The 14,815-nt window shown below is 45.6% G+C and overlaps 1 protein-coding gene and 1 pseudogene across 2 annotated transcripts; both read left to right on the forward strand.

Moving 5' to 3' along the window:
* The first annotated feature begins 3,064 nt into the window (after positions 1-3,064).
* Positions 3,065-3,352, forward strand: LOC308074040 (migration and invasion enhancer 1-like; annotated as a pseudogene). Its single transcript has one exon. The product of its transcript is annotated as a migration and invasion enhancer 1-like (transcript).
* A 1,508-nt stretch (positions 3,353-4,860) lies between these two features.
* Positions 4,861-6,054, forward strand: LOC308074058 (choline kinase alpha-like; the record flags this gene model as incomplete). The annotated part of the gene is made up of 1 exon (XM_080413396.1): positions 4,861-6,054. The coding sequence occupies one exon, from the start codon at positions 4,861-4,863 to the stop codon at positions 6,052-6,054; it is 1,194 nt and encodes a 397-aa protein (XP_080269522.1).
* Positions 6,055-14,815: the final 8,761 nt, after the last annotated feature.

Here is a 14,815-nt window from a genome sequence, read left to right on the forward strand (position 1 = left end):
TATTATATATTCATGTTCAATATATTGCAATATATTGAAAGCGGCAATCTTTTGTATATTTTGCAATATATTGCAATATATTACATGCATATATAATGTATTGTATAATATATGTATGATCAATATATTATTCCATGTATTTCCATATATAATATAATTAATTTATATAATATATTACAATATATTACAATATATTTCAAGTAATATATTGGTAAATATATTTTCCTTTCGTAAGGGACCAGCCCTCGACACGGCAAGGGAAACCTAACGCATGCACGCACGCACGCACGCACGCACGCACGCACGCACGCAAGTAGGCCTACACACACAAACACACACGCACGCACACGTGCACGTGCACACACTATCCTGTGGAGTCCTTCCAGGTGAGTGGCTTTGTGAGGGACTGTAGCAGTGCCAGTGACCAAAGGCATTTTTCACTTTGGTCAGGACAATTTTGTTCGTTCCAATGCTCTCTCTCTCTCTCTCTCTCTCTCTCTCTGGCTCAGTGACTAAAGAAGCTTCCTCCCCTGAGGAGCGTGGGGAAGGAGAAGGCTGTGACACACTGCCATCTCGCTACACAAGCGGTTTACTTAGCGGGGACACCTCGGCCTCTACATCTACATCAAATGTTTTACTTAAGTAAAAGTATCAATACTGCATTGTAGAAGTAAAAGTCAAAATATTACTAAGAGAGGAAGTTGCTGTAATATTTGTATTTACGAACGCACCCTTAAGCAGTTATGAATGTTCAACCATTCCAGTGTTTGTGTGTTAGTTAGTGGAACACCACATTTAGTTTAAAGTTAAACCATTAGCACTGATGTATCACTGATGTAAGCGGACCTGGCAGTGCACCCATGTTTTCTCTCCTTGTGTGAGCACAGTGCACGCACGCACGCACGCACGCACGCACCCACACTGCTTTTCATGGATGGACTAAAACCTTGTTAGTAGAATGTCACGGTCGTCGACTTTTCTGTGTTATTTTCTGAACATGCACGTGTGTGTGTGTGTGTGTGTGTGTGTGTGTGTGCGTGTGTGCGTGCGTGCGTGCGTGCGTGCGTCCTCTATGTGACGGTCAGCAGTGAGAAGCAGGAAGCTACAGTAATACTCCATGATGATATATGGAGTTATAATCACGTCGGTCGGCTGATGAAAAATGTTTTTAGTGTCTGTAAACGTTGGAGGATTTGCCTTTGTTAAAAAAAATACACCTTTCCATTGAGGAGGAGGAGGAGGAGGAGGAGGAGGAAGAAATAATTTATTTTTTGTAACTTTTTGTACTGGAGACCCATCCGGGGCAGTGATATCATGAAGGCATGCGGGCGCTGGCAGCTTGCAAAAGAACCATTTGAAATCATTTGAAAATAGCCGATCTACAAGATCACAATGTGTCGCATTACGACACATTGTGATCTTGTAGATCTGCTATTTTCAAATGGCCGAAATATATGTGTATATAGGGCTGAAGTGGTTAATGTATGTTTTGTAATAATAATCAAGAGTAGAAGTAAAAGTACTGGAACATAGAAATACTTTAGTAACTACTTTAGAAGTCAAAATTGGACTTACTTTATACCACTGTAAAAAAATACATTTCATCAAACTTTCAGCAGCAGTTTTTCCTCTCAGTGAGGAGGAGGAGGAGGAGGGCTTAGGATGTTTTACTGTGACCTCTGACCTTCTGCTGTCTGTAAGCCAATCTGTAAGTAGTTGTCATTCTAACCCCCCTGTCTGTCTGTCTGTCTGTCTGTCTGTCTGTCTCTGTCTGTCTGTCTGTCTGTCTGTCTGTCTCTGTCTGTCTGTCTGTCTGTCTGTCTGTCTGTCTGTCTGTCTGTCTGTCAACAGTGGAGGGCAGTGAGCATTCTATGAAGGACAACTTCACTGGTGCTGCATATTCATTTGAACAGCTAACTGCTATCTATGTACTATTCTCTCTCTCTCTCTCTCTCTCTCTCTCTCTCTCTCTCTCTCTCTCTCTCTCTCTCTCTCTCTCTCTCTCTCTCTCTCTCTCTCCCCCCCCCCCATCCATATACAAGTATAAACCAGTGTCTCTCTATCATGGCCTGCTCTTCCACCAGCCTCTATAAATTATTCAGCTGCATCTAGTTTTGGGACGGCGGTTTATTTTGCTGAGAGGCACAATTACAATGAATCACACATCTATTTCCTCCCGTCTGCCCCATGCATGCTCTCTCTCTCTCTCTCTCTCTCTCTCTCTCTCTCTCTCTCTCTCTCTCTCTCTCCCTCTCCCTCTCCCTCTCCCTCTCCCTCTCTCCCTGCCCCCTCCATAGAAGAACAAATGAGAGGGGAAATCACAATGGTTTCCATTGTTCTGTGTTCCCATATCAATTATTCTGACGTGAAGTCTGCTTTGTTATGCGCGGCAACAATGTCCTCAGACCCACTTGAACGCGTGTGCGTTTGTGCATTTGTGCGTGCTACCTTGCGTCTTTCTTTGGCGTAAGTGGTGTTTATAATGGCTTAATCAATATTTCATGTTTTTGTTTTTTTGCATGGATTGCATGTATGCATTGTGTCCACAGTACTTCCAGTGTGTGATCACTGGTAATGTGTGACCATGCAGTCAATGGAAAACTGTGCAGATGTAACCACTTCAGCATTTGAAAATAGCAAATCTACAAGCTCACAATGCGTCGCGATGCCACGCATTGTGAGCTTGTAGATCTGCTAATTGCGTACTATTTTTTTTAAACATTTTTAACTCGTGAAATGGGATTTTCTGCACAATGAGCACTTTTACTTTTGGTACTTTAAGTACATTTTAATACCACTACTTTTGTACTTTTACTCAAGTACATTTAGAATTCTGGACTTTTACTTGTAACAGAGTATTTCTGCATTGCAGTATTGATACATTTACTTATGTAAAACATTTGAGTACTTTTTTCCACCACTGCGTGCCTGTATGTCATCAGCACTATGACATCACTCATCTCCATAATTGGGCATAAGGTTCCAGCCCATATATTCCACTTCCAGTATAAATTGAACGTTGTGTAAAGCGAATCGTCAGACTTTAAAGCCGTATAAAGCAGCGATGGTAGTGCAGGTCAGAGTGGAGTACTGTGGTAAATGAGGCTACGAGCCCCGCTATCGGGAGCTGGCTCGCGCCGTCGGCGAGCAGTTCTCCGATGCGGAGGTCACGGGCTTCGTGGGGAGGAGCGGCAGCTTCGAGGTGCAGCTCAACGGGCAGCTGGTCTTCTCCAAGCTGGAGACGGGAGGCTTCCCGTACGAAGAGGACGTCAGGGACGCCGTGCAGAAGGCCCGCGACGGCCAACCGGTGACCAAGATCACAAAGAGTCGCTCTCCCTGCGTCATCATGTGAACTGAACCCCATGAAGAACCTGGAGGAACCCTGAAGACCCCCCACCCCCCGGCCCCCTCCAGGGGTATCAAGAAAGGCAGAGAAATAACGTCCACCAGCCGATGGACCTACACCAGCGGGTCCGAAATGGAACCGTTACGGGTCTGTAACTCTGAGGGTGTACAAATGGGAACCATTTGGATTGGGGTACCAGTACCGGTTCAATGACCCCCCCCAGTTTGATACCATTTATTATCTCTGGGACCCCAGTTTGCACTGTACAATCCCCAGTATATTAATTTAACTCTGAGAGTGAACGAATGGAATCAACTGGAACCAGAAAGTTATGGATCCATTCGCTACCATTTGGACACTCTCCAGACCTGTAAGGGTCCGTTTGGACCCCCTGTGTCAGAGAAGACTGTTACTGGCTATATTGTGCCTGCTATGTCCCCTCCATGTTCCTATTATGGTTCTTCAAGGACATTTATGATTGCTGTAATGTAAAAATAAGTAAAGTTATGGTATGATGCCACGTCTTGGAGGTTCCCTCTTATAGGAACATAGACAGGGAGATGACTGTGGAGGAAGGAGGGCTGGAGGGAAGATGTTCATGTGGTCCGAATACCTTGCATCAGCAAGCTGCAATAACAGTGCATAACGGCTGCAATAACATTTCTCTGTTATTGCGGCAGTTTTTTCTCTGTTTCTAACATTAAGCTGCAATAACATTTCTCTGTTATTTCTCAATAACAAACTCCTCTCCTGGCTTTCTGCTTTGAAATGCAACCACGTCAAAATAAAAGGACATGTTCCTGAGAGAGAAATTAATTCAACTTGAAGATCATGACCGCAATTGTATGTGATCCAACATCTTTTATTTTTTTTATGTTTTTACAGTTTGTTTGGTGAGGGAACATATTTTATCATCTTTTTTGCATTGCACAACAATGTGCACAACAACTTTACAATGTCAGGGGCCCGGGGACCACAGGCCCACCATTGCCCCAATCCGCACCCCTGTTCAGGGGTCTGCCATGACAATAGTCATGACATGCCATTGAATAGGGGCGGCAGTGGCTCAGGAGTAGAATGGCCCCCGCCACTCTACGCCTACCTCACGGTTCCCATCCCGATCCCGGGCTCCCCAGAGTTAGTGTCGAAGTGTCCTTGAGCGAGACGCTGAACCCCTAATTGCTCCCAATGAGAAGTTTGGTGCCTTGCATGGTTTCTTCCACCATCTGTGTTTGAATGTGTGTGAATGGGTGAATGTAATGCACAATCTATGTAAAGCGCTTTGGATAAAAGCGCTATATAAATGCACCATTTAACATTTAGTCACGTCAGTAGGAGAGGAGACAATCAATGATACTGTAGCTGTTCAAGAACAATTCAACACACGACTCCTGACATTTAGAAAGAAGCATTCACAAGTGCTCCGGACTTTATCATGACAACGTTCATAATGACGACGTCATACTAAAGTTGGGAGAATTATAAAAGTGAGTAGAGAGCCCTTCTTTCTAAAGATGGTAGCCGACAGCCCTGTGTCAGCCAGCGACAGCAATCCGAGAGCATTGAATCCTTGGGCCGACCACGAAAGCGAGGACTCCGAGGCGGATCCGTGCCCGGGCGGCGGGCGAAGCGAAGAGGTCGACCGGGCGACTAAAGCCAAGGCGTTAGTATGGTGTCGGGAGTTTCTGCCCGGCGCATGGAAGACCGTCGCCGAAGTAGACTTCCAGATCGGCATGGTCACCGGCGGCCTCAGTAACCTGCTGTACATGTGCGGTTTGCCCGACCGCGTCCGGTCCGAGGGGGAGGAGCCTCGCAGCGTCCTGCTGCGTCTCTACGGCGCCATCCTGCAGGGACAGGACGCCTTGGTGCTGGAGAGTGTGGCGTTCGCCATCCTGGCCGAGCGGACGCTCGGACCGAAGCTCTACGGCATCTTCCCTCAGGGACGCCTGGAGCAGTACATACCCAACGTCCGCGTACGCACCGAGCAGCTCTCTGAGCCCGCCTTCTCGGCCGAGATCGCGAAGAAGATGGCGCGCTTCCACGCCATAGTGATGCCCTTCAACAAGGAGCCCCGGTGGCTATTCGAGACCATCGACGGTTACATGGACCAGATACTGAAGCTGAGGTTCGAGCGAGAAGCACAGGTGAAGAAGTACAACAAGCTTCTGAAGCTCGACCTGCCCACGGAGCTGGGGAGACTCCGCGAGCTGCTGGCGGCCACGCCGTCCCCCGTGGTGTTCTGTCACAACGACATTCACGAAGGCAACATTCTGCTTCTGGTTGGCCAGGACCCGGCCTCGACGGAGAAGCTCATGTTCATAGACTTTGAGTACAGCAGCTACAACTACAGGGGCTTCGACCTCGGGAACCACTTCTGCGAGTGGACCTACGACTACTCGTGCGACCAGTGGCCTTTCTACCAGGCCAAGCAAGAGAACTATCCCAGCAGAGAGCAGCAGCTGCATTTCATTCGTAGTTACGTGGCGGAGCAGGGCGGATACGCTGATAACGCCACGCAGGAGGAGCAGAAGCGCATCCAAGAGGAGATGGTCGTCGAGGCCAACAGGTACGCGTTGGCGGCACACTTTTTCTGGGGCCTGTGGTCCATCGTTCAGGCCAGGATATCCAAGATCATCGAGTTTGGATACCTGGACTATGCCGAGCGCCGCTTCGCTGACTACTTCAGACTTAAGAAGCTCATTAGCTAGATTCCGCCCCTTGGTTATGGGAATGTACAGGCAGGGTTTAGAGCGGTGTGTACTACTCATTATGTGGCATCATGTGCCCTGAACATCCATGGCAGAAGGGTGTATTCTCCCATAGGTTCATAGGTTCAGAATGTGTAGTGCGCCCCGAATCCAGTTATTAAAATGGAAGCAGATGAATGGCTACTCTCTCCCGATTGGCTGAAATTGTCAATCCACCTGGAAATATATTTTTTGTTTATTAAAGAGCTGGAGAGACGGGAGACTCCTGTTTCTGAACAAAAACTATAGTGATTATTACTATTAGAATATAAACCTTTTAACCGAAAACCTTTTGTTTTAACCAAAACATATTCTGGGGGTAAGATTTGCCAAAAATAGCCGATCCACAAGCTCACAATTTGCCATGCACCCTGAGCTTGTAGATCGGGAATTTTTGACGAAGACATCTGGTGTAGATGGATCCAAATACACTTGCAACTCAGGTCCGTTTCACTAAGACTGAAGGGTTTAAGTGGTTAAGGTTGAACATTAAACAATGAAAACATTTATAGTGTTTCTGTCGGGCAGAAACCTCTTTAAGAATGTTTTTACAGTTTGTTTGGCGAGGGAAAGGTGGCATGGGAGGCAAAACTGGAACCGGAACTTCTGTGAAATGCATTGGAGTTAATGGCAGCCGCATGGACCGGCTTGTGAACAAACACTATTTCTGAACGTTTGCGTCCTTTGTCAGTTAATCGTTTCAGGAAAAGATGATGGACAGTCTATTGATACTTTGACACGTTCAGAAATGTACTTTGTGCTCTTTAGATACATCAATAAACGTGTAAAGTGTACACATCGAAAAGAAACAAAGCAGAAATCAATGTTTTCCTGGGCCGAGTATTTCACAAAGGTCGCAGTCGTTCAGAAATAGTGTTTTTTCTAGGCTGGTCCACCTGGCTCTCATAGAGTAATCCACGGCTCCCAGTTTGGCTCCCAGCCGACGATAATGACGTAGGTGCCTGAACCTTCTTTTTATTTACCTTGAAAAGTTCCAGGAAGTGGATCCAGGAAGTGATCAGGCCATGTGTCTGGTCATCAACAAGAACAACAACAGTGTTCAACAGCTCTTTACAACCTACTGTTAATTCATCAGTCCTTTAAATACATGTATATCACCATAAACTAATGTGTCCTAAAAAAAGGAAGCATTATAAACATATACTGGATAGATATTGTAAAGGTGGATATTATGGCCTGAAACAGAAACAACAAAGGAACAAAGGAATCTCCTGCAGCCTACTGAAAGAGTTTGGGTGAGAGGATGATGATTGTTCTGTGCATTGCATTGCTATTTTATTTTGGAGCATTGATTTATTGATCGTTTTTTTGGGGGGGGGAAATATGGACGATTTTGGGTTTATTTTGTTTGAACATAGGCTACGGATGACAGAATTAGATCAGGGTATCTGTTTAATGTTTGTTCCCTTCATTTGTCAATAGGAAGGCCATGTGTTAATTGCTTGCTTGCTTGCTTGATTGATTGAATGAGTCATTTTCAGTTATAGAAACTCTTTCAGCTTAATTATGGATCATGTAAATGTATATCCTACTCAGCCTGCAGGGGCCAGTTGCACCACATCATACTAAGTTCAAACTTAGCCTAGTTATAGCTTAAACACATTCAATCTGGGAAAGTATCTCTGTCATTTTAGATTTAGATGAAAAATCGTGAAAATGAGTGCAAATCTTTGAATATATATACATATATATATATATGTATATATATATATATATATATATATATATATATATATATATATATATATATATATATATATACACATACATACATATATATATATATATATATATATATATATATATATATAATGATTTGCACACATTTTCACATAAAAAACTAAAAATAGCAGATCTACAAGCTCATAGCGCGGCACTGAGTGCTGCGCTATGAGCTTGTAGATCTGCTATTTTTGAATAGCCAAAGAACTTTCCCGGCTAAATGGGTTAAATGGCTTTTTAAAAGCCATTTAAGCTATAACTAGGCTAAGTTTGAACTTAGTGTGAGGTGGTGCAACTGGCCCCAAGTAGAGGATGTATGGGCTCATTTAGAAACATAAACACAGAGTGTGTGTGTGTACTGTGGGCCATGCAGCCCTGACCCACTGAGAGGCTTTGTAAACAGTAGAATGAAGACACATACATATTTCTCTGGGCATTAATATTATTATAATACCATGATTTTTCAATATGGAGCCAAGCAAGGACGAATTAGCCGTTGGGCCAGTGGGGCCAAGAGGCCATCGACAATTTACTACAAACTTGAAATGTGTAGATTACTCAAATATCAAATATTTGGGCCCCTCCTCTGTATTTACAGCGGTGGTTGGAAGGGTTTGTGTCACTGCGGCATATCCGCAAGACTGCACACATTAGGTAACAGACTGTGAATCCTGTATGATCAAAATGTCTACAGGTGCTTTATTTAACCCACACGTGGTCTTAAAACCCAAGCAGCGTGTTTGCGCCCTGCACCCACCTGGCTGTCCATTGTGGGTAGTGTGGGGGGGGGTCTCTTCTGTTTCAAGTCCACGCAGATGGGACGGTGACAAGTGCTATAGTGTGGGCATCAGTGTTCGCTGGTCACAGTGTAGTTAAGAATGACTATTCATTCATGGGGGGCACGGTGGCGCAGTCGGTAGTGCTGTCGCCTCACAGCTAGAAGGTCCTGGGTTCGATTCCCGCAGGGGGCGCTGGGGGCGTGTTCTCTCCTCCGCGTCATCAGTGCCCATACCCTAGGTGGGGTTGGCGAAAGGACCTTTCTGTGTGGAGTTTGCATCGTGGGACGCTGTGGGCGCTGTGGGCGTGTCCTCTCTTCCGTGTCATCAGTACCCATACCCTAGGTGGGGTTGGTGAAAGGGCCTTTCTGTGTGGAGTTTGCATGTTCTCAAAACATGCAGTAATCCTGGTCTCTATACTGCCTCCCCCTGGTCAGCCGGGGCGCCTGATGGAGGGGAAAGGAACTGGTAACATTTTCCTTCCACGCACTACGTCCTACCGGGGAAACTCCCCCCTGTCGGGTGATAAGAAGGCTTGCTAGCTCTCATGCATTGAAGGAGGCATGAGCTCGGCTCTCCCTAGGCTGGCAGAGGGAGTGTAGTGCCCAGGATTACTTAGATAATTGGCACTGGGTGAAACAAATGGGGTTGCAAAACCGTGGGACAAAAATGTTGTTCTTCAGTAATGGCGTCACTGTATGTAATGGTGTCATCGCCATGTTGTCATCATGTGCATAAATAGACCTCAGACCTCAGAATTCCGACAGACCGTTATTTGGTAAGACGTAGAAAAGAATAAGAATACATTTAGTATTGGTATTTTACAATGAGAGTTATTTGTCGGATTTTGGCCTCAATGGCGCTGTCGATGCTCTTGATCAATCTGGTCACCTGCTGTCTTCAGTGTGACCGCCAGGATTTCATGGAACCAATAACCAGCGACTTTGAAACCATTCAAGAGTCGAACCGGTCGTCGATGGCGCTGAATGACCTGACGGCAGAACAACAGGGGACGTATCTCTGCTCCATGCAGGATGACAATGGTACCGTCATTTTCAGAATTAAGTTTGTGCCCAACTTCACCAGCCCACCGCCCAAAGTCACCGTTAATGGCCCGACGCCCAAAGTCGTCACTACTAGTGGCATGGCGGCGGGAACTGACACTACCAGAGGCAGGACGGCCAGACCCGGCGTCGAGGCTACGACGTCCGGCGACGAGACTACGACGTCCGGCGACGAGACTACGACGTCCGGCGACGAGACTACGACCCCCGGCGACGAGACTACGACCCCCGGCAACGAGACTACGACGGCCGGCGACGAGACTACGACGGCCGGCGACGAGACTACGACGGCCGGCGACGAGACTACGACGTCCGGCGACGAGACTACGACCCCCGGCAACGAGACTACGACGACCGGCGACCAGACTACGACGTCCGGCGACGAGACTACGACGACCGGCGACGAGACTACGACGACCGGCGACGAGACTACGACGACCGGCGACGAGACTACGACGACCGGCGACGAGACTACGACGACCGGCGACGAGACTACGACGTCCGGCGACGAGACTACGACGTCCGGTGACGAGACTACGACGACCGGCGACGAGACTACGACGACCGGCGACGAGACTACGACGACCGGCGACGAGACTACGACGACCGGCGGCGAGACTACGACGACCGGCGACGAGACTACGACGACCGGCGACGAGACTACGACGTCCGGTGACGAGACTACGACGTCCGTAACCGCCGACGAGACTACGACGACCGGCGACGAGACTACGACGTCCGGTGACGAGACTACGACGTCCGTAACCGCCGACGAGACTACGACGTCCGGAACCACCGCCGCTACCAGTGGCGTGACTAAGCCCATTCCCGGTCCCGGACCAGTGACCCCGCCATGGTCTAGTGGTGACATAGGCATAATCATCGCGGCTGTCGTTTTGTTGTTTGGCTTTGGTGGAGGCGCTGTTGGCTACGTGCTGTATTTAAAGTACAAGAGGAATAAAAACCCTACAGAGGATCTGTGATGTGATTATAAACTGCCCACAAAAGTTTGTAACACACAGCAAAGGTCGTCGGGACCGGGAGTCGAACCCGCTGTCAGGCTGGATTACCAGCCTGCTCAGGCGGTTATGCCGACCGTCCGGGCCGATCCAGTGGAGTTTACTCAGTTTAGATACCAATACCAGGGCTCTTTAACATATTTAATTTTTTTTTAAATTCATATTTTATTGGTGAAACAGGTGGTACAGAGAAACGAAGGTTGGTTATCAATATTTATTTTACTTTTGTGGGATGTGACGGAGACACAGACAGGACTGAAATTGACCAAGAACAACAAAAACAAACAACAAAACAAAACCAAAAACAGAAAAAAGAAAGTAGATTAAAAAATAACCAAGATACAATGGGGCAGAGTTTACGTCAGAGTGACTCACCTGGTGCTCACCTCAGAGAAGGAGTATTTCTTAAGGATCAGTCTGGGTCAAGGGATGTGAGGGTGTTTATGAATGATGATAAGCGGTTTCTATCTATCATAAAAAGTCTCAATTGAACCAAAAACAAATGCGACGCCAACCTGAACACACCACTGGAACAGGATTGTTCTTTTTTTTTCTCCCTCTTTTTTTTTCTCCCTCTTTTTTTCTCCCTCTTTTTTTCTAAACCGGATCACACGGCTCAGTTTTAGAATGAATACCAGGCTTTCCTCCGTGGTGGAAAGCCTGATGATGCGAGGTTACCACACCACTGAGGCTACCACACCACTGAGGTTACCACACGACTGAGGTTACCACACCACTGAGGTTACCACACGACTGAGGTTACCACACCACTGAGGTTACCACACCACTGAGGTTACCACACCACTGAGGTTACCACACGACTGAATGTCTCCTTAGGAAGGACTGCCCTCTGTCCTTTGCATTGTCCTTTTTCAATCTCTGAATTGTTACCGTGAGAGCAACCCAGAGCCTCTGCCTGAAGCCCAAAAGCACTAATTCCTGCCCCGGGCCCAGGGGGAATCCCCTCATACGGGCCATGTCCACCGAGGCGTTCCTTTCCTGGCTATAAATGGCGCTTGCCTAAAATCGCCTCTAAGCGCCTGATTTGAAAATATTGCAGCTCTCAGCAAGCTGATAAAAATCACACCCAGTGTGAAGTGGGCGCTGTGGTCACAGTGGTCATCACAGTGATGGAAGTTCACTTAAAGAAAAGTAATATTGTGGACCAACCATTGTACACCCCTAACTTAAAAAAAAACTGCTGTCTTCAGTGTGACCGCCAGGATTTCATGGAACCAGTAACCAGCGACTTTGAAACCATTCAAGAGTCGAACCGGTCGTCGATGGCGCTGAATGACCTGACGGCAGAACAACAGGGGACGTATCTCTGTGCAGGGTTAGGGGGGTACACTGGTGGCCAATCAACCTTGAACCTTGAATCTTGAACGGCCAACTAACCTCGTTAGACATTTGGATGAAACACCTTATTGCATTCTGATATGCTTGAACTGTTCCTACTTTAAAAAAAAAACATAAATATGTTTTTTTTAAGTGCATAGTCCTATTTATAGGGCTATGCACATGTGTCATGTTTCCCTAGCCAATCACAGTCCTGAATAGACTGTGATTGGCCAATCACGGTGCAGGGTTAGGGGGGTACACTGGTGGCCAATCACAGCGCAGGATTTGGTGTGCAAATATCCAAACCTCGCATATAGGGGCGGTTTCACCGCCCAAAAACGCCACGCGTGACCGCCGCAAGGGCCGCAAGGGCGGGTTTCCAAAAGTCCCGGCGCTCACATTGTTTCTTTTGTGTGATGTTTTTACCCCGCTGTATATCTACAGTATTGTTCCTCTTGCCCTGTAACTGTACATGTATCTTAGCTGCTGTGCTGCCTCTGGTGACCGAATTCCCCCTGTGGGATCAATAAAGGTCTTATCTTATCTTGGATGTGGACATGAGCACCATGCAGCCAGCTGCAACAGTGGAATAGGACAACATTTTTATTTCAAGGACCCCCAGTTTGATATGATTTTATTTTTTTACCCTTGCGGACCCTCATGTATACTGTAAACTCCTCCTGTTGACAGGAGGAAAATTGTCAATAGAAAGTTCCACTGACCAGGTTTGTATGGGGGCGCAGTGGAGTAACTATAAAATGTTTTGCCTTCCGGTGAAATATTTTATTTTCTGGACAAAAAGTGTATTTTAGACGTGAGGTGGGGGGCTCCAAGTGTCTAAGGGAAGTAGGCTTTTAACATCTTAACCCTTTAAGACCTGAAGCCGATTCTACATGTCTCCTAAATCTCAGCAGAATTCTGAAAAACGCATGTTTCTATATCAGTGGTGCTCAATCTATTTCATGTCAAGGACCCCCAAAATGATATGTATTTGGCCGCGGACCCCCATCAAAATATTTTGTTCGAGGGAACCCCCAGAAGCAAAGATTTGAGTAAAAAATTTTCACTCTGAAAATATATATATTCAAAGATTTGCTCACATTTTCACAATTTTTCAAAAATAGCAGATCTACAAGCTCGTAGCGCGGCACTCGGTGCCGCGCTATGAGCTTGTATATCTGCTATTTTTGAATAGCCCAAAGTGTAAAATAATGCTTTTTAGCTGAAATCTAAAAATGACACAGTTCCAGGTCTTAATGGGTTAAAACCGTCACAACACACACACACACACACACACACAAACACACACACACACACACACACACACACACACACACACACACACACTGTCCTGGATGTCCCTTAGGGGGCGCTCCTATGCAGGGAGGGTTTCCTGAGACTCACAGAGGAATGCTGGAACGCTGCCAACACACCTTCCTGTTCTCACTGCACTCTAACCCCCGTCCCTCACACAACTCCCCTCCCCTCTCCTGTCCTTTTCTTGCATTCTGATATTCTTGAACTGTTCCTACTTAAATCTGCTGTACAGTATTATAGAACATACTGTCAAGACTGTTTGCATAAAGTTAGGTGGCAGCTACTGAAAAAAATGCTGTAGGTGTGTAAGATCATAATGCACATGTACATACGCTCAGTGGTGGAAAGTAACTAAGTACATTTACTTAAGTACTGTACTTAAGTACAATTTTGAGGTATTTGTACTTTACTTGAGTATTTCCGATTTCCAATACTTTAACTTCTACTCCACTACATCTCAGAGGTAAATATTGTACTTTTACTCCACTACATTTACTTGAAAACTTTAGTTACTAGTTACTTTTCAGATATAAATTATGATATTATAAAACATACATTAACCACTTTAGCCCTATTTTATACCTAGGCTATTTGAAAATAGCAGATCTACAAGCTCACAAGGCGTCGCATTGCGACGCGTTGTGAGCTTGTAGATCGGCTATTTTCAAATATTTAGTACTTTTACTTTTGGTACTTTAAGTACATTTTGATGCCAATACTTTTGTACTTTTACTAAAGTAATTTTTTAATTCTGGACTTTTACTTGTAACAGAGTATTTTTATATTGCAGTATTGGTACTTTTACTTAAGTAAATAATTTGAGTACTTTTTCCACCACTGCCTACGCTGAGGTTTCTTTCTTTTGTTTTCCTCATGCTCAGACAGAGCTAGGCAAGGCAGCATTCTCTGTCAGAGCTCCATCTGCTTGGAATGGGCTCCGGAAATATTTAAAAATATGTTCACTTCCTTTTTGGGGTCAATTCAGGGCAATGGTTTCCAACACCTTTTGTTCAAAATTGTAACTGCATTAATATTTTTTTGTTTATCTGTTTTTAGTATTTGAATATTTTGACTTTGAGTGTTTTCTGTCTTCTGATTCATGGATTTGATGTTGCTGTATGTGACTGACTCTGCCTGTTGAGTGATGTGTTCTGTGTTGTTGCCTCGGCTACATTGAAAATGAGGGCCTGCCCCTCAATTGTTTTTCCGAGCATACATAAAGGTTATGATGATGATGATAATGAAAGCACAACCTTGAACCTTGAATCTTGAACGGCCAACTAACCTCGTTAGACATTTGGATGAAACACCTTATGTAAAAAGAAAATAGAAAAAAAGGAGAGGGAAAAAAAACTGTTTCACATGCCTTAAACAACACACTGTTTCTCTCTGTTCAAAGAGACCTTGGACCATGAAAGAGCTGAAAGAGTCTATCTCACAGATAAGAATGTTTTTTTGCCCA

This window comes from Gymnoscopelus braueri (assembly GCF_963280865.1).
Source record: "Gymnoscopelus braueri genome assembly, chromosome: 19".
In the NCBI taxonomy this organism is placed as follows: domain Eukaryota; kingdom Metazoa; phylum Chordata; class Actinopteri; order Myctophiformes; family Myctophidae; genus Gymnoscopelus; species Gymnoscopelus braueri.